We start from the raw sequence: 19,189 nt of genomic DNA, 5'->3' as shown, positions 1-19,189 counted from the left end.
CGCTGTTCGCATCCTCCTCAGGTTTGGTTCAAAGTAGTCTTGCGTCAATGCGACGTAGGGCTGCGGATGTTGTCTTGGCTGATTTTCGCCGTCGCGGGGTGGCACCTCTTGTTCTTCTCCTGCTGGCGAACAAGCTGCTCATTTGCAGTCCGACATTTGTTCTAGATCATATCTACTATACTGCTCACCTTTTCACTGTGTTCATGAAGGGAGAATACTATAGCTGCAGGGTGTAACCACGACAATGCTACGGCTATATATATATTGGACAACAAGCCACCATCATACCCCCGGGTTGCAGCTGAGTAGTATTTACAAAACAGTTTTGTCTTCTATTCGTACCATACTGTTATATTGAAGAAAAACAAAAGAAACAGACTGAATAGGCTCCTGTTCTTAATCCATAACAAGCTGGCTAGGTGAAAGAAGCCCTGAATATAGACGCTGCTTGAGGCAGAGGGTGAATGCCTTAGAAAGGTGGCAGAAAATTGTGCCTGAAGAGAGAGGCACCAACCGATTATTCAACTGGCCCCACTGTTCATTATTATTTGCATATGAAAAAGAATGAAAAGAGTCGATCTCCTGAATCTGCCAAGTGCCCCACTACGCTTGATGATGCTTGTCTTTCCGAGTTCCAGAGTTAGGATTACCGACAGTTGATTTGATACGAACTGCCTGTTCAGATAAGACTCAGCTGAAAGCTTGAGAACGTAATTTCCGCAGTGGGCCAAATATACCAATCATCTCTGTGCCTCCTCTCTACCCGACCCTCCCACCTAGTCGACATGCACTACAGCGGACTACTCCGCACGTAGTTTCAGACTCAGCCGCTAAACCCGGATCATATTATTCATGATTACTTAAAGAACTATAGATAGCGAGGAGAGAGGCAGGATTACTAGGCTAATAATGCATCAAATGGAATGTGAAGAACATCACATGGAGGTTTCCTAATCTAGACCTACGATTGACTGTTCCATTGGTAGATGTTCCTGCGTTAGAGCCGAGTGACAATAGACCAATTTCCTAACTCAGATTAGTGAGGTGACATTGTACCTGCGCTAAGTGCTGGCTTGCTTATTATGTGCCAGCCATGTCGCATCCCAATTGACTCTTCATCTCTACAATACGTCTGCTTAAACTTCAGCTTTTCCGAAAAGGGTATCCCAGGCCCGATGGCAGAAAAACGCTGCAATGATTGGTACGGAGTACTTCAGTCGTTGGAGCTAGCATGGCCCCCATACTGCTTCTTCAAATCTTCAGCTGGAGGTCAGACCAGCTCTCCATGTATAAATACGTCCAAGATGTAGTGGTGAACATCTGCTCCATTGCCAGGACAGACACTCCTTTCATTCTCTCCTCTCACGGCTGGTCCTGTCATAATGGCGAGGTTCGCTTGGCTTCTGACCTCGAGTCTTTCTTTCTCGATTCTTTCGACAGCTCTTCCGACTGACACTCATTTGCAAGCTCCTTCCAACTTTAGCACTTTCAATGTCGAACAATGGATTCCTTCTCTTGACTATGTTCCCCATAAACAGCAAGCCACCTTCCTCGCACATAGAATGTTTGGATTCTGACAGGATTTAGAACCATTCCTTTCCCAATTCAAAACAAAACCGCCCGTCCCTGGGACCCGGTTACTCAAGGCTCTACGGGAAACCTGACAAGCCATGATAACCATAAACGAGCAAGCTGTGGAGGTCCATCTCCGGACAGTCCCAGCAAGTTCTGGTATGAGACGATTACTCACAACGGCCAGTCGTCTTTCTTGGACTCGACCTACAAGAACAACTACAAGGTCTTTCGCAACGTGGTGACCGACTTTGGAGCCGACAACACCGGTGCTACCGATGCTTCAGCAGCTATTCAGAATGCCATCAACGGTATACCCTTCTGTCTTGCGCGTATGTCGTCCGGAAAGTTGCTAACGGTCAGTAGCTGGGGCCTCCAATGGCCCTAACCGGGCTAGCCACTCCATGGGCACCACTGGTCAACCTGCAATCATCTACCTCCCAGCTGGAACGTATCTAATGGAGCGAAGTCTTCAGCTCTATGTCGGTACGGTAATTGTGGGCGATGCTCTCAATCCACCTACTCTCAAGGCTAGCGCCAATTTCCCCACCGATCATATCGTCTACGGAAAAGATAACAAGCTGGGCGGCACGATCAACTTTTACATTGGCTTCAAGAATGTGATTATTGATTCTACGAGCGTTGCTGCGTCCAGGTCAATCACCTTGTTGGACTGGACCGTCTCTCAGGCCACGCAGCTGACGAATGTTGTGTTCAACATGCCGAACTATTCGAACCATGTTGGCGTGACAAGCCAGTACGACTCTAACAGCAATATCATTCTGGTCAGTTTGGTTATCATCATGCAAGGATACATAATGACTTCTACAGAACGATCTTACCTTCAATGGTGGTGCGATTGGCCTGGAGTTGAGCGGCCAACAATGGATCCTCAAGGGCATCACCATCAACGGAGCCAACGTCGGTATCAAGGCCGGCGCATTTCAGCTCGTCTGTCTCGACTGCAATCTCTCAAACGGTGCCACCGGTATCGATGCCAGTGGAATCTCTGGCTCGCTGACTGTCATCGATTCCAGCGGCAGTTCTCTCGGTAACATGATCGTCTCCTCCAACGCTGGTGGTAGTGCTCAGAACTCGATCATTCTGGAGAATGTGCAGTGCACCAACAGCGGCAGCACCGTCTCGCTTAACAACAATGCGGTACTCTCTGGCTCGGTGACAAACACCTGGGTGCATGGAAACATGGTGAGTCGATCTTCCCCTGGATTCTTGACCTGTCGGCTCACAGGATGTCAGTACTCCGGAGGAGCTACCACCCCTGCGAAAGAGCAGGGCACGCGAGTAACCACCCCTCGTGCAAATGTTCTTCTCGGAGCCAATTCCAAGTACTTTACCAAGGCACCGCCGACATACGCTCAGTACTCCTCCAGCCAGTTTATCAATATCAAGACTGTGAGCGGTCTCCCTGTTAAGGGAGATGGCGCCACCGACGACACGGCCAACATCAACGCCATCCTGGCTCAGTATGCTGGATGCAAGATCATTTACTTCCCGGCCGGTACGTACATTGTGACGGGGACGATTTTCGTCCCGGCCGGTTCGATCATTGTCGGAGATGCGTACGCGTCGGCTATCAGTGCTACGGGGTCCAACTTCTGGAATCCTAATGCTCCGACGACAATGGTCAAGGTGGGCAATGCGGGTGACGTGGGCGTCGCCCAGTTTACAGATATGCTGTTTACAGTTGCCGATGTCCTCCAGGGCTGCAAATTGGTAGGTTACCGTCACTATGTTTGGAGCTACCGCTAACTGTAGATAGGTCGAGGTAAACATTGCCGGAGCAGCTCCTGGCGACGTGGGATTCTGGAACACGCATTTCCGTATCGGCGGTGCAGTCGGCTCCAAAGTACAGACTAACTGCTACGGCACTCCAGACCAGTGCAAAGCCGCCTGGGGCCTGCTCCATCTGACCAGTACTTCCTCTGCATATATTGAGAACATGTGGGGTTGGACCGCAGACCACGACCTGGACGGCAATGGTGGCACAACCACCATCGCCACCGGCCGTGGTCTCCTCGTCGAAGCCACCAAGGGCACCTGGCTGGTCGGAACGGCTATGGAACACCACACCCTCTACCAGTACAACTTTGAGTACGCCCAGAACGTCTTCTCCGCCTTCCAGCAGAGCGAAACCCCCTACTGGCAGGGCTGGGGGAATCCCGATCTGGCCCCTGCGCCATGGTCCTCGAACCTGATCGCCAGCGATCCCAACTTCAGCAACTGCGCTGCCGGCGATGCAGGATGCCGCATGGCGCTGTTTGAGCGCATCCGTGGCTCCTCGAACTTGTTCCTCTATGGAGGCTGCGTCTGGGCGTTTTTCAACAACAACGGTGGATGTAATGGAGACTGCCAGGCGAACGCCGTCCGCATCCTGTCGTCGGCTGGCTCGGTGTATCTCTACGGTACCAATGTCAAGGCTATCAGCAACATCGTGCTCGAGAACACTGTTGCCGCCGCAAAGGAAAGTGACAACTATGGCGGATGGGGCGGTGTCGTCGCCGCGTACCTCCACAACGGCGACACAAGCAGTGGCACGCCCGGCTCCGGCGATGGCACGCCCAGCACCGGCGATGGGAACGGCGCCGTGGTTACCGGTAACGGGTTAAACTGGTACAGCTCTTCTCTGACCAACGGCGCAGCCGCATACCAGGATCCCGAATATTACTACTGCTTCGGTGGGTCGGCTGCTAACTTCCCACCCCTAGAGAACTGGATGGGCTTCACGGCGATGTTTAATCTAAACCAACAGACCTCCATGGCACTGGTCGAGTCGGGCCCCATCCAGGGAGATATCTGGAATGCCATCGTCGAAGTATCTGCCGCGGCCAAGGTCGATCCTCGATTGATCCTGGCAGTAGTTATGCAGGAGGTATGTCAGAGCCTCTATCCTCTTGGACCAATGCTAACACCTCACAGTCTAGCGGCAATGTGTACGTCGGCTGCACGAATAACGGCGTGCAGAACTGCGGGCTGATGCAGGCCTATGCGGGGTCGGTGTCGTTCGATCCCAACAATCCTCAAGGAAGCATCACCCAGATGATCATCGACGGTACACAAGGCACGGCACAAGGCGGCGGTCTCGTCCAATGGTTCAACAATGAGAATGTTGGGGCCAACACCGGTGGTAACCCGTACAATGTGCTCCGGGGCTACAACTCGGGCAGCATCAATTTCAACGATCTGAATGATCCCCAGGGGGCTACTGCTTCGTATGTCAGTGATGTGGCCAACAGATTGCAGGTGAGTCTTCTCTTCGGGATAGAGGAGCATGAGACTAACGAGGCTAGGGATGGAATGGTAATGATGGCCACGGGTACAGAGCTGCTTGTGGCTGGAGGTGATGAATACCTGCGGAATCTCAATACGGTAGTATGCCGTAGACGATCTTACCGAATCGTGGAATGCTCATCGCTTCATTTCATGGCCTATTATTGTTGGCTAATGTCACTCTTTCTGTATAACCAAGATAGCCATTACCTGATCACCTCGCCTTATGGTTACTTCCACACGTTTATGAACCGTAGAATACTAATCTCATATATGTTCCTATTCATTTACTACCAGTCGATGTGGATACAAGGAGATAGGGCTTTGCGCTGAGATAATAACATCATGTTGACTCGTGAACTTCAAAAACCAGCAATACTTTGACTTACTCCCGCAAGGAGGCGGCTAGTTTGGCATAGCTTCCACTGCCCAACGCAAACGTCTCTCTATTTGAAGATCTTCCGGAGCAGTGTGGCACTCCAGTATATAATTTTCTCAGAATGGCTTTGGAAGGTACTACATCAACTCGCATCCCCAGACCAGCCGCTAAGTGCGTTCTTCTTGCATGAACTAATCCCCTGCCATTTCGTGTGTCTGTAGTTTGTTTGACACGGAACGCGCAATCGTGCACACCATGGGCATAGTCGGGGTGGTTGGAGGGACACTGATGTTTCTAGCACTATCCCCACATCACCCCAGCTCTCGTATCTCAGATAAAGAACGACAGATGGTGAGAGGGGCCAATGGGACTCGGTTTGGCACAGAGACTGCAAGGCCACTTCGAATTGATTGCCTGGGTGGAATGCAGAGGAACTGTGAAGATTGAAAACAAACCGCAATGGTGTCCCAACACACTGTGATCAGCTGTATCTTGGAAGCCCAAGTAAACTGAGATCTGTGTCAACTACCAGAATAAAGCCTCTCACGGCACAAAAGATAGCCATCCGCTGTGAGGACTCCAGACCTCACAAGATCATCCCTAGTAAACCTGTAGATTGCCCTCGGCATGCCTACGGCCAGCCTCGTCTGAAATAGCAGCGCACCTAACTAGAAGCGCATGATCACTGCCCGGTTTTTCTTGGCTGCGACGTCCCTCAGATATTGGCATTTGCAGCAAATGCTTGCGCCGTAATAAAGCAACAGCGATCCATGGGCTCAATAGCGAGCGAGGAACAATCGGCCTGAATGTCAGCATCGGCCCCTCGGTTGAGGACACGCTTCACAGTAGCGAGGTGCCCCTTCTGAACTGCAAGATGGAGAAAGCCGCTGGAATAATCTGTCACATTGAAGCCGAGACCCAGCTCATTGAGCATCCCATGCTCGTCGTCTGACCACGTCCAGCAGCGACATGAATGGTAGAACCCGCTCTTTTACAGTTTCCTTAGGGTGTAAATCTGCCTCTGCTTTGATTTCCTTCTTAGCTGCCTCAGTATAGACATGCTTCACCGCCCACTGAAATCCAGAGTTGCTGCATTGGGCGGTCTTGTATTGGTAGAGCTGGAAATTGAGCGTGCCGTAGAAGATTTGGGTGATTTAGCGCAATGCTTTGAGATCTCGCTGCGAGTCTACATGGTCCACGACGAGTATTGTTGCCTCGATGCGGTGGAAAGTATGGAATAGACACGAAAAATGGCTTCACACGCGATGGAGACTATGAGAGGTCAATGATAGCAGCCCCTCAAAATTCGGTCATGGTTTACTGAGGCTACCAACATGCCACAAATGTAATCCTTCTACTCTATCCGCTTCAATCCGGCATTAGGTGAGAATACGCGCTCTCTCCTGCTCAACTTCCTTTGAACCAGGCCACACTTCCAGCATATCCAGAGTCGAGATCGGAATCCTCCTCACGGCACATTACCCGGCTTCCTGAGCCTCCATTCATCCACGTGCTGATACCGAGACGCAAGGACTATATCCACAGCATTAGGGCTGACATCACAGCATTAGGGTGGACATGCAGCCATAATCACTAGCATGAAATCACGCACGCACGCAGGTAGCCTCAATCCCAACAACCACCACAATGGCAGGAATAGTCTCGCAGTGGAGAATCTCAATGGCTCACCAAGAGCATATCCCGTCCTATTCCTTCAAGTCATGCGGCGAATCTACTGCGCCTTCTTCGGTTAAACTGAAACATATTGAAATACATGCACTCTGGCATCAGATGAGGGATCGAATCAAGCTATGGATTTGGACCTGCGGGATTTGGACCTACAGCCAAGTGAGTCAACGTTAGCTTTAGATTGCGTAACGATGCTCCGCAGATGCGTGCAGAAGCCAAAGAAAACTCTGCATCCTAAAATCTCACCAGCAGCTGAGGCGAGTCTTGCGAGATGATGCAATTTTGAAGTATACCACATCTCATTAATAATGTATGCATACAGATACAGCGGATTTCACCTACCCTGAAATACATATGGTTACAGTACGGGGTGTATTGTTATATTACCTTTATTACTCGATACACCAAGACAATTCTGACGTAAAATACCAATACACGATGGGTGTTTCTTAGCGTCGCGTAATATACGTTGCTTACAGGCGAGAAATCTATGATAAAAAGAGAGTAAATGGACTAAATAGGAAAATGATCCTCGAGGTAATCTGCATATTGTGCAGACTCCCTGCTTATCCATATCAGGTTAGGGTCTTGTTGGTTGATGCACTTCTCAGCTGAGACTGGGAATTAGCCAAGGCGCTTACAGCATTTTCACATTGGGGCTCCCAGACAGGTGAATGAAACACTCCGTGGGGACGGGTTGTAGGAGTGCTGTCAACTGCTGCTGTGGACTTTTGCGTTGTCTGACCTGCCGTCCTGAATCTCCTTCAACTCCAGCCCCTCGAAATGTCAGTGTTGAGCACGCTAGGTCTGGAGAACTGCGCAAGCAGCTTTTCCTATACCCAATATGCCGTTTCGATAGCAATAGCCGGATTGATTCTGGTAAACCTGAAGGGTGTGGTCGGGTTCTGGCATGTATGTCTTCTTGTCGCGCTGTAGGAGCCGTGATCCAGCCATGACTTACTATCCTAGGTGCGGTTAATCAAAGGCCTATTTACCCAATACTTTCTCGCCAAAGACGCAAAGCCCGAGACGAACGATACCAAGCGCAATGGCAAGGTCGTCACAGTTGCAGAGGGAATCCCTCGTCTCTTTTCCTACCTTGTCACGACCCATCGCAATTCTCCCATTGACTGCGACTATAACATGCACAAGTCCAACAGCACCTTCTTCTCTGACCTGGACATCAATCGTGCCCAGTTGCTAATGCGGCTCTTTGGTGGTTTACCGCGGTGGAAGCCAACCTCGGACGGGAAAGCAGTAAGCAAGCATAACCAGGAGAAGACATTGAACATTGCGCTCGGAGGAGTATCCTGCGTCTTCAAGCGAGAAATTAAACCGCTCCAGCGGTTTGAAATCTGGTCTCGCGTGCTTGCTTGGGACGATAAGTGGCTCTACATTGTGAGCTACTTTGTTCTCCCGGGGACTGGCGTTGCAGTCATGAAGTCCCTGGATGAGGAAGCAAAGAAGGGAAAGGAGTTTGATCCCAATAAGGCTATTTTGGCTTCTTCTCTCAGTCGATACGTGTTCAAGGACGGGAGGATGACAGTCCCACCAGAAGATGCACTTGTCTGCAATGGGTTGTACCCGGCAACGAAGAGCGCGAAGGATGCTGGAGGGGACGAGAGGGCATTTGTCAGTGAAAGAGGTCGAGCATTGGAGGTTGCACGATTTTTTCACGGATTAGATACTCTCCCTTCGCACTTTGGGGTTGCAGCATCTTCGGTATTGGGGCGATACGCTGATCTGTAGCCTCGAGCTGAGAATTTAGATAACGGTGATGTCCAGCGTCTCGTGCACCTGCATATATATAGACTTTTGGCGAATATTATGAATGATATCCGTCGAGAGTAGGAAACTCTAGATATACATGAAGTGAAGGTCCAAAATGAAACAAAGTCATACCAGACCACAGACCTTGTTTCTATCACTGTGGTGGTGGCAAGCTCAACGTAAGAATATAATGAACTATCAACACGTAAATCTGGGGTAAAGAGAAGTATCCTCGAACAAAGTAAAAGCATGAAACTTGAACTGCAATCAAGAACAAACGCCGGTGAGCATCATCTGTAAGGGGATGCCGCCCGCTCACGCAGTGGCAACATCTCGTCTCCTCCTAGGTGGTCATTAGTCGGGATCTTCTGCATGTCCTTGTGCTTTCGCTTTTTGCAGCAGGAACAACAGCATGCGCAGCAAAAGATCTTGCGCAGAGGGCTTGGGGGCATCTTTGCGTCGGGACCTCTGATGATGGCCCCGGGATGTACCACGTTCCAGACCATAATGGCAAACCACATGGGCACTGCGTCGAAAACGTACAAGTACCATTCGTGCCGTGGAATGGGGTTTGAAGCGTCGGTCCCTGAGGAGAATTCCACCAGCCGATAGATGATGCGCACAGTAATGAACAGCAGACTCGCGTATAACGCATACAGTAAGCCTCTCCATTTCGTCTTGATTCCGACCAGTCTTCCCTGGCGATCTAGGTGGAGCATCTGGCGGTGAAATTGGACTGCGATAAAGAGGAAGAGAACAATGAAGAACTGTTGGATACCAATGCCCCCCATGTAGATGTGAACACCCTTCATCATCGTGGCTTGATCCGCCCCGGGCCCAGCCATGCCACCTCCAATCAATTGGATAACGAAGGATCCCAGGTCCAAGAGGACAAAGATCATGGCGAGCAGGGAGGGATTGAAGATGCCTATTCGACGGTCCGGTAGAAAGAAATGGATCATCCGAGCCAGAACCATGTAGTCGAATGCATTGACCCCTGAAGCGATGGTTAGCACCTATCTGAATCAAGACGAGAAATTGACGGGAAAGGCGTACACAATGGAGACAGAAGAATGAACAACTGAGTGATTGTGGCAAGAGTAGTGTCCTGCTGATTCCGCGTACTCAGTGTGCGTGTCAGGAACCCGATACACTCCCATGCCGCACTCATCAAGATGACCCAGACGAACCCTGCCTTGTGAACAGTGGCCTGGACAAAATGCGCGATCATCAGGATACCGAAGAGGACGGAAAAGGCGAGTGCAGCGCCAAAGGAAGGGTAGTACTGGTAGAGGGCATTGCACTCGCTCGGCGGCACGTAGCCATTCGCATCGGGAGTAACGGTAGGTGTGCAGGTGTTGGAAGGCAGATCCAGCGACAGACTGAAGGGCTTGATCGTGGGAATGTCAATTGTGATATGGGGGTCATAATCATCTGGGGCTCTCTGCTGGAGACTGGCGACGTCAGTTGTAGTCGGAGCAAGAGTGGGAGCAGAAATCGGCGCAGGAGTCGGCGCAGGAGTCGGCGCAGGCACAGCAAGCACTCCAATTGCAGAAATGAGCAACAGATAAAGTAACGACACTTGCAGACGCATATCTGAATGAGTTGGTTTGAGCGACCAGAAAAAGAATGGGAAGATCGATGACAGCGAGCTATTCAATCACAATAAAAGCCGAAGGTGACACAAGTCAAGGAGCATAGAAAAGAGATAAGAAAATTGGTAGGCGCTTCCCCATACACTCCAAGGACAGCCGTGATTTAAACCTAGATTTGTATTTGGATGATTGCAGCAATCTTTGTTGTGCTTTTTGTTGTTGCTGCTGCTGTTGTGATACACAGTGATCCGCCATGCCGCCTCCTGATTCTATTTCCGGAGTCAGCAAGAGATGCAGGGTTGTATGTGTGAGCATCTGGCAAATGGACCAGTCACAGCGCATGGCGGCTATTGTGCCTTCAGATTCGATCTATATCAAGAGGATTTATTGGGTTAAGACTCGGTGATTAGGCGTCAAAGAGTCGTGGAGGGGGAATGGGACACGGTCGTTGATTGGATTCTTGTTAGGCTACCGAATTTGTTCTTAGTCGTTCAGTAACTGGTAATTGGTAAATAACAGAGCAAAAAAGAGCTGAATCAGGCTATTTTGCTTGTAGTCTAGCTTAGTTTCAGTTTTACGTAGGAGCCTGGGTTAGATTGCCCAAGGAATCTGACATAGTATGTATTGTGGCACAGTCTTAGGCTAAAATCGGCCACCCGTATTCTACGAGTCTAGACTGTTTGTCTAGAGTACATGGACCCTGTAATAAGCGATGTAGCAGACCATTTCTGTATCGATGCAACATCTCCTACCACGTAAGGGGCCACATAGCTCAGCTGATGGAGAGAAGTAAGCACTAGGCGCTAGCATCTTAATAGCAGCACAAACTTCATATTACTGGTACTCCACATCAACCCAGATCATGGAAGCCAAGCTCAAAGGATTTACTCACACTTAAGCACAAATTCTGGCGTTTGTATGGCTGTGCAGCAGGTAGTGCTATTGGGCTGTCAGCACCAGCACAGCAGAATTGATGAGAGAGAGGAAGGCGGGATACGTACTACTTTTTAGCTGCATTTTCAATATGAATAATGGCTTTATCCCCAGCCTCCTGTTTTATGCCCTATTCTTTCTTGCTGTAGGCAGATTCGATTAGATCCACTGGGCTCGGTGACTGCTGGTGATGTGTTCCATCGCCGCTGAGAATGTCTTTGGCCCAACAGTGGCTGCAGACTGTCGAAATGGATTCGACTTTACTCTGTTGTTTGAGGAGGGATTCTTTGTCATTGCTCCTTGCAGTATCCTTCTTTTGACTCTGCCGTTGCAGTTATATCGATTAGCGACTCAACGGCCTCAGGGTTCCACCACTGGTCCTGTTCTCTACGTAAAGCTGGTAAGACTGGATTGCTGAGATATGGACATACAGGCCCGTAGGGTGAAACTAAGACCATGCACATAGCTAAGCCATCTCATTTCCACGGTCGTCAAAGTCGCGCTCCTCATTCTTCTTGTCATTCCCGACCTCCATGTCCCCAAGACTCGTGCCACGATCGCCGCCGCGGCGATATCTGCAGCGGCCTCTATCTCAGCGCTTGCCCTGTCATATTGGCAGCATCGTCGGTCGCCGAGGCCGTCAACTGTCTTGACGCTTTTTTTGGGCTCATGTATTCCCTTGGATGCGGTTCGTGCTCGAACAATTTGGGCAGTGCAAACCAGGACGTTCTTTATTGTCTTTGTCGTCGGTCTGGGATGTGATACCGTCAAGTTCATCTTGGAATGCCTGGAGAAGGCAGGGCATCAGACCCAGGATCTGAATCCGCTACCCAGCGAGACCACTGGCAACGTATTCAATCGGAGTTTCTTCTGGTGGCTCAATCCGTTGCTGGTCCACGGCTTCAAGGAGGTCCTGGAGGTCGAGAAACTAACTACTATCGATGAACGTGTGACTAATGAGACAGACGCGGATGTATTTGCAAGAAAATGGGACGCTGGTATGGTATTTGCCAATTGTTTAAAACACTGTTAACTGACACGCTGGTAGTGGTCTTCAAATCGTCGTCGGCGATGATTCTCCTGCTTCTCGTCCACCATCGGTGGGCTATTCTCGCCGCGGTCATCCCTCGTCTCGCGCTGACAGGTTTCACCTTTGCCCAACCTTTCCTGTTGACTAGGATCATTAGCTACATCACTGAACCCAACGGCGCGCTGACTGCTGACTACGGCACCGGTCTCATCGCCGCCACCGTCCTCATTTACATCGGCCTTGCCATCACACGAGCCAATAATCAACACAAGACATACCGGCTTATCACCATGATACGCAACAGCCTTGTTCCCCTGGTGTACCGGCAGACCCTGCGTCTGGATGTTGGTTCGGTCCGCGATTCTGCCGCACTCACCCTCATGAGCGTCGACATTGAGCGGATTAGCTCTGGGCTGCGGTATGTTCACGAAATTTGGGGCAGTCCAATTGACGTCGCTCTTGCACTTTGGCTGTTGCAGCGGCAGCTCGGCGTCGCTGCGGTGGCGCCGGCTGGTATCTTTGTGGGTACGTTAAACTTTCTAAATATAGGAAATGCAAGTCCGTTGCTGACGAGATAAAAAGTATGCAGTGTGTTTGGCCTCGGAGTAGCGAGCACCATGGGAGCACGTCAGCGTCGTTGGCTCGAAGCCATTCAAGAGAGAGTTCAAGTGACATCGGAAATGCTCAAGAGCATGAAGGAGATCAGGCTGAGCGGGTTGCAGGCTCCCATGGCGTCGAAGCTACAAGGTCTGCGAGCCCAAGAGGTTTCAGAATCGCGACCCTTCAAGAAGGCGTTGGTAGCTATTGTGACGTTGTGTAGGTGAGATTCCCCCTTTACCCAGGGTCCAAAAGTTGACAGTCTAAGCGTTTACCACTGCTGCCTCCGGTCCCTTATTGGCGTTCACGATGTACACTCTTCTAGCCATCCGAGATGGAACCCGTGTTCTCGACTACGACAAAGCGTATACCTCCTTGTCGCTGTTGGCCCTGCTGCAGACTCCGATGGCGCTTATTCTCGACGCCTTTGCCGGGGTAGTCACTGCTGTCGGAGCCTTGCAGCGCATCGGCGAATATTTGTCTAAATCTGCCGCATGTGCCCCCGAGCAGGATAATAATGCTGGAACGAGGCGGCTGTCATCCCCGTTGCTGTCCTACCCCTCGTTCGGCGAAACGGAGAAACAGAGGGACACAGTCGTCTATATGCGCGATTTTAGCGCCGGGTGGGACGAGAAGAAACCATTTGTCATCAAAGATCTTAGCATTGAGATTCTCTCATCGAGCATCAACTTTGTCGTCGGACCTGTGGCGTGTGGCAAGACAACGCTGCTCCATGCCATTCTCGGCGAGACCGTCCACACCGAGGGCATCCTGCAATTGTCTCCCTCTAGAATCAGCTTCTGCTCTCAGACGCCGTGGATTAGCAATGATACAATCCAGCACAATATCCTTGGGACGAACCTCTTTGTTCAAGCCTGGTACGACAAGGTGGTAGACGCGTGTGCGTTGCGAGAAGATATCCGGAGTTTTCCTCATAGAGACCAAGAGGTCATTGGCAATAGTGGAATGACGCTGAGTGGAGGTCAAAAGGCACGATTGGTGAGTGGGATGGATATCCAGAAGCAAAGAAGTAGAGGCTTACTCCACCAGGGAATTGCGAGGGCTATATATGCCCAGGAGAAGCTCCTCTTGCTTGACGATGTATTCAGTGGGTTGGATGCAAAAACTGAAGAGCGCATTTTCCACAACTTATTTGGTGCCAATGGACTGCTCAAGGAGGGAGATACAACTGTTATTTTGGCTACAAATGCAGGTAGGTAATCTCTTCCCTTGCAGAGATTATTTCTGACCCGGCAGTCCATCGGATCGCCTATGCGGACAATATCATAGTTCTCGATAGCAATGGACGCCTGGCGGATGAAGGTACCTACAAGGAGGTGAACGCGTCCGCGAGTGAGATCACGCTCGCACCCACGGCTAGCATAGGCGTGGAGAAGAAGGAGTCTCCTGAAGAGACAACGTTGGGACCCTCGAGGCCGCCTTCTCTGATTGAAACTCCTCAAGGAAGCGAACGGCGGACGGGAGACATGACTGTCTACAAGTACTATGTCCAAGCTGTCCACCCTTGGAATGCAGTAATCTTTGTCATCGCATGTGCCATGTTTGTTATTGGTCTCAGCTTACCTCGTGAGTATACGTTGTATGCCAGACTGAGAGAGATCGACACTAATTTCCGCAGAATTCGTGGTGAAATGGTGGCTTCAAACCAGCGATGAGTATACGATCAGCCACCGGGGCCAGTATTTGGGTATCTACGCTGCACTGGCTGGCCTGTCCATTGTCTCACTTGCTATCGGCGCTTGGTACGGAGTTCCTCACCCTTTCTGTTGCAGGATGCTAATGGTGTAGGCAACTGACTGAGCGAATGCTTGCCCGAGCCTCGACCCATTTTCACAACACTCTCCTAAGCACCGTTCTGAATGCCCCCCTGCGGCTGTTCTCAACGACTGATGTTGGGACCATCATCAACCGCTTTGCGCAGGATCTGCAATTGGCGGATATGGAACTACCGCTGGCGCTGTTCAACACCACTGTCGAGCTGTTGCTGTGTGTGGCCCAGCTCGTCATCATCGCCGTGGCTTCGAAGTACATCGGCATCGCTCTGCCGGCCCTCCTGGGTGTCTTCTACCTTGTACAGAAGTTCTACCTCCGGACCGCCCGCCAGCTGCGCCTTCTTGACATCGAAGCCAAAGCCCCCCTGTTCTCCCGCTTCCTCGAGGTGTTGTCCGGACTGGTGACCATCCGCGCCTTCGGATGGCAGGACGAGTTCGAGCGCCGCAACCGCCAGGCCTTTGATATCTCTCAGAAACCCTTTTACCTGCTGTTCTGTGTCCAGCGCTGGCTCAACCTCGTCCTGGATCTGGTGGTAGCAGCCATCGCCGTGATCGTCGTGGCCATCGCCGTGCGCACAAAGGGCAGCGTTGACGCGGGATTCCTCGGCATTGCGCTGGTCAATATCGTGCAGTTCAGCATCAGTATCAAGACATTGCTGTCCAACTGGACGCAGCTGGAGATATCCATCGGTGCAGTGGCGCGTATTCGCTCCTTTGCCAAAGATACCACCTCTGAGGAGGAGGGCCATTTGCAGGATGACGCGCTCCCAAGCGTTCCGCCGTCCTGGCCTGAAAAGGGTCATATCGAGTTTCGAAATGTGACGGCCACATATGACGGCTCTACGCAGATGGTGATTAAGAATTTGAATCTCACTATCCAACACGGCGAGAAAATAGCTCTGTGTGGGAGGAGTGGAGGGTAAGTCTTTTGCGATTTCTCTTATTTAATCAGTAACTAATGATGTACAGCGGAAAATCGTCCCTGGTTTCAGCTCTATTCCGCCTCCTGCATGTCTCCCAGGGCACAATCACTGTTGACGGAATCGACATCAGTACCATCCCCCGCGAAACCTTATATACCCGCCTTGTCTGCGTCACACAGTCGCCGCACCTCCTATCGGGCACAATCCGAGAAAACATCGACCCATTCGGCACTGCCTCTGACCCAGCCATCGAGCACGTCCTGAAGGAAGTCAAACTCTGGGACAGTGTGGAATCACTGGGTGGCATCGGCGTCTCCCTGACTGATGATCACTTCAGTGTGGGGCAGAAGCAGCTGTTGTGCCTGGCACGGGCCATGGTTCGGGCCGGCTCGATCCTCATTCTCGACGAGGTGACTGCCAGCGTCGACTGGGAGACCGATCAGCTGGTGCAGAAGATCATCCGTGAGCATTTTGCAGAGAGGACAATCATCACCATTGCGCATCGGATCACCACCATCCTGGATGCGGACCGGGTGGCTGTCATCTCGGAGGGGGAGGTTATTGAGTTGGCGCCGCCCAGCGAGTTGCTGGCGCGGGACCCTCCCAGTCTGTTTCGGGGGTTATACAATGCCAGCACTATGAATCTGGCCGCTATTTAGTTCAGTGTATATTGTCTCACACCCAGAGTTACTATAGAACGCGTTGTTACTGCTAGAACCAAATTGCGGCCTCTCAAGAGTAGGATAATAGGGTCCTTCATTGCCTGGAGATTAACCATCCAGTCGCAGCTGGGATGTATCTGACATCACGCCTCCAGCCTTTGTCATGCTTAGCTAATTTCTAGCGAGGTATCATCACAAATAGTCTTAACATCCCTGCTAGCAGCTTGCGAACACGCGGTTCAGCCCGAGGTATCATTGGCCAAGGTTCTGCTACCTGCCTGCCTCCCACTGCGCCAGCGGCGGTGAGTCAGGGGGAATCTAGTTCCGAGCACTATATAATTAACTACGGAATAACTATGACGAATGGGTGAAGAGACTAGTAAAACATTCAGGGTGTGGCTTTTTTTTAGGGTCACATCGAATTGTGCCGCCCGCAGGCTACTCCGCACTACCCAAGTTACTGATTGGAAGGCCGTCCAGGGCCTAGGCAACGGACAGGGCAACGGCTGTGCAAAAGCCAAGTCTCTTGGCCAAGGTGATGTAATTAAGCTTATGAATGTTATCGGTGATTTCTCGGATAAGTGCGGGTTATCCGCCAAGTGCTGCTTTAAAAAATTCACCGATTGGGTGCCGCAGTTATATGATCAGCCTGGCTGGAGATGGCTGCAGGTAAGTATTACCCCTCGTACGATACGATCTGGTATTCGAATGCATTCGTGTATTACATGTTTTCATACCTTAACATTCAGCGTAATAATACCGTTGTATCAAGATACCTAACCAGCGGCGTAAGTATCTCATACCAAGGACTACTATCCTGCCCCTGGCGTAAGTACCAGCAGACCAAGAAGAATAGATTACTCTGACACACTATAAAATGCGTAAGATTTATTGATTAGGCGACTGGTCCATTTTCGCCTAATATATCCCTGCAAAGGTGATTGAAGTCGTGCTATAGTTTCCACTTTGGTTACCTCAGTTTATCAGCCAAGGCGGGTAGGTCCAGTCTACGGTATCCCCAAACAAATGCGACTAGATGCATGAATGCGTTGTTTTCTATCCCACGTAAGACAGCAAACTAATATCGAGCACCCCTCCTAGAGAACCGGTGAAGGTAGTCCGTCGGAAAGCGACGCGTCCTAGCTCGCAACATATCCGCCCGCTCTTGCAAGCTCATATTGGCCTGCTGCGCCCCTAGAGGCACCATGCACTTAGCAAGACAGGCGTAGTCCTTCTGTAGTAACTTGACCGTCAGCATCATGTAGTCAATGTTTCGGAAGACGAGCGCGTTTTCGTTGGCATAGCGGTCTCGGTCTTTCAGGAGGGCCACAGGATGATCGCGCCAGTGGCGACGCGGGTGCAGATGGTGTGAGGTGTGGTAGCCGTCATTGAAACAAAAGCGGTTACTCTGTAAATGTCGATGACCATTAGTTTGCAAGTTTGCAATTAGGCAATTGCAGAGGCGCAGACGTACCGCAACATCGATCAGAGTGATGCTCGACCGAAAGTCGGATGCTGGATCGTCAGGATCCACAAACGCATGTTGTCCCCAGTTGCCCGCCATGAGGCCCAGTCGAAGAGTCAGCAGTGGTAAGATGAACACGCAAAACGCGGCGCGAGGGTTGACGTGTCTCCACATCAAGTAGATGAGCATGTAATTGCTCCCCTCCCACAAAGCTGTCTTGAGGGCATATTTCCGCTTTCCCGTCCGCAGGAAGTACAGCGGCAGATCCAGCCAGATTAGGAAAAAGAAGCGGCCCACGTAGCAGGCAAAGTCCGTGATTGAGTCGCGGTCATACCACATGGTTGAGTTGAGGTCTGCCGGCCCGTTGCCCTCAACATGATGATGCTTGACGTGGTGGTAGTAGTATGAGTTCCAGGTGTGGCCCAGCAGCGGATCCACGAAGTAGGGAAACAATCTGTCGAGTACCTGATACTTTGGGGCGAGGACGCCGTTCATATGGACATACTGGTGCTTCATGAGGGTGTACGTGCCTGCGAACCAGACATGCAAGATCCAGTGCAGCAACCCATGGATCCAGGTAAAGTAGTAGCAGTGCAGCCAGATGGCGCTGGGAATAGATATTCCGAAATAGACTAGCAGATGAGTGACCATAACCACGTCTGTAGGGTGCCGGGCAATTTCTTGAGCCCAGGCGATATAGGGATCTAGGGCGTATTTTCGGACGAATGGCGGCAGCTGGGTGCGCAACTGATGGGTATCCCAGAACTGGAAGACTGTCGGATCGAACCCTACTTCCTTTGGATTGTTCAGACACTGTAGCGTCTGGACAGTTTCGGATGTTTTAGATGTTTTGCCTGTGGCTATCAGTTATCTGTGACACTACTGGGACACTGGATACACACTTTCTGCTTCTTCATTCTTAAGTAGCTCCTGAAGCACCAATTGATCAGGAAGTGTTAGGTAAGGGTCGATGAACGTTGAGGGATCCATGATGACGCTATGCGGACAGCTGGATTGTCATTGCAGAGAGCAGTTTCCTGGTGAGCTGGCAGAGTTATATATAACAGGTCCCAACATCGAAGTGAAGTGACCAAGATATCCCCCAAGCTTAACTGAGCATGGCCGATTCACACCCAAGACCCATTTCTATTAAAAGGCAATGCGTAGAGGAATCAATGATGCCTGGAGGCTAAAGTTCTTTAGGGTGTTTCACTGTCTCGTGAATGGCGGGGAAGCACAGCCACTGTCATTAGACGAATGTTCCCTAGCCACGTTAGGGGCTTTTGGAAGCGTATACGAGTTTTAGCTCTTAGCCAAATAGGGAAGTAGATTATACGAGAGCGATGTCCGTGCGAGAAATCGCAATGAACTAGGCGGAAGCATTATCAACATCACGATAATTGAATTGAATGAACTGGCTCAAATAGGTAGCAATGCGTTCAGAAGATATCAGACAGGCGTAGTGGACCAAACATCAACGTAAAAAGTTACAT

General features: G+C 50.8%; 5 protein-coding genes across 5 annotated transcripts; 3 read left to right on the top strand and 2 right to left on the bottom strand.

Annotated features, from left to right (window-relative positions):
• Window positions 1-1,382: 1,382 nt before the first annotated feature.
• Window positions 1,383-5,193, top strand: exg9 (putative exo-beta-1,3-glucanase; the record flags this gene model as incomplete). Its single annotated transcript, XM_043285632.1, has 8 exons — window positions 1,383-1,390; window positions 1,588-1,883; window positions 1,939-2,357; window positions 2,404-2,778; window positions 2,830-3,306; window positions 3,353-4,462; window positions 4,510-4,962; window positions 5,158-5,193. The coding sequence occupies 8 exons, from the start codon at window positions 1,383-1,385 to the stop codon at window positions 5,191-5,193; spliced, it is 3,174 nt and encodes a 1,057-aa protein (XP_043141567.1).
• A 2,518-nt stretch (window positions 5,194-7,711) lies between these two features.
• Aud_000115 (acyl-CoA thioesterase) lies at window positions 7,712-8,677 on the top strand (the record flags this gene model as incomplete). Its single annotated transcript, XM_043285631.1, has 2 exons — window positions 7,712-7,840; window positions 7,898-8,677. The coding sequence occupies 2 exons, from the start codon at window positions 7,712-7,714 to the stop codon at window positions 8,675-8,677; spliced, it is 909 nt and encodes a 302-aa protein (XP_043141566.1).
• Window positions 8,678-8,988: 311 nt separating this feature from the next.
• Window positions 8,989-10,292, bottom strand: Aud_000114 (RTA1 domain-containing protein; the record flags this gene model as incomplete). Its single annotated transcript, XM_043285630.1, has 2 exons — window positions 8,989-9,695; window positions 9,755-10,292. The coding sequence occupies 2 exons, from the start codon at window positions 10,290-10,292 to the stop codon at window positions 8,989-8,991; spliced, it is 1,245 nt and encodes a 414-aa protein (XP_043141565.1).
• A 1,124-nt stretch (window positions 10,293-11,416) lies between these two features.
• On the top strand, window positions 11,417-16,228 carry Aud_000113 (uncharacterized protein; the record flags this gene model as incomplete). Its single annotated transcript, XM_043285629.1, has 9 exons — window positions 11,417-11,626; window positions 11,693-12,224; window positions 12,275-12,781; window positions 12,839-13,072; window positions 13,122-14,066; window positions 14,090-14,440; window positions 14,493-14,616; window positions 14,663-15,565; window positions 15,616-16,228. 9 exons carry the CDS (start codon window positions 11,417-11,419, stop codon window positions 16,226-16,228), a joined length of 4,419 nt encoding a protein of 1,472 aa, XP_043141564.1.
• A 1,081-nt stretch (window positions 16,229-17,309) lies between these two features.
• Window positions 17,310-18,686, bottom strand: Aud_000112 (uncharacterized protein; the record flags this gene model as incomplete). The annotated part of the gene is made up of 3 exons (XM_043285628.1): window positions 17,310-17,639; window positions 17,706-18,550; window positions 18,599-18,686. The coding sequence occupies 3 exons, from the start codon at window positions 18,684-18,686 to the stop codon at window positions 17,310-17,312; spliced, it is 1,263 nt and encodes a 420-aa protein (XP_043141563.1).
• Window positions 18,687-19,189: the final 503 nt, after the last annotated feature.

Source organism: Aspergillus udagawae (genome assembly GCF_001078395.1).
Source record: "Aspergillus udagawae IFM 46973 DNA, scaffold_1, whole genome shotgun sequence".
Lineage (NCBI taxonomy): Eukaryota > Fungi > Ascomycota > Eurotiomycetes > Eurotiales > Aspergillaceae > Aspergillus > Aspergillus udagawae.
The sequence above is the reverse complement of the archived record's forward strand: the minus strand, read 5'-3'. Positions and strand labels throughout refer to the sequence as shown.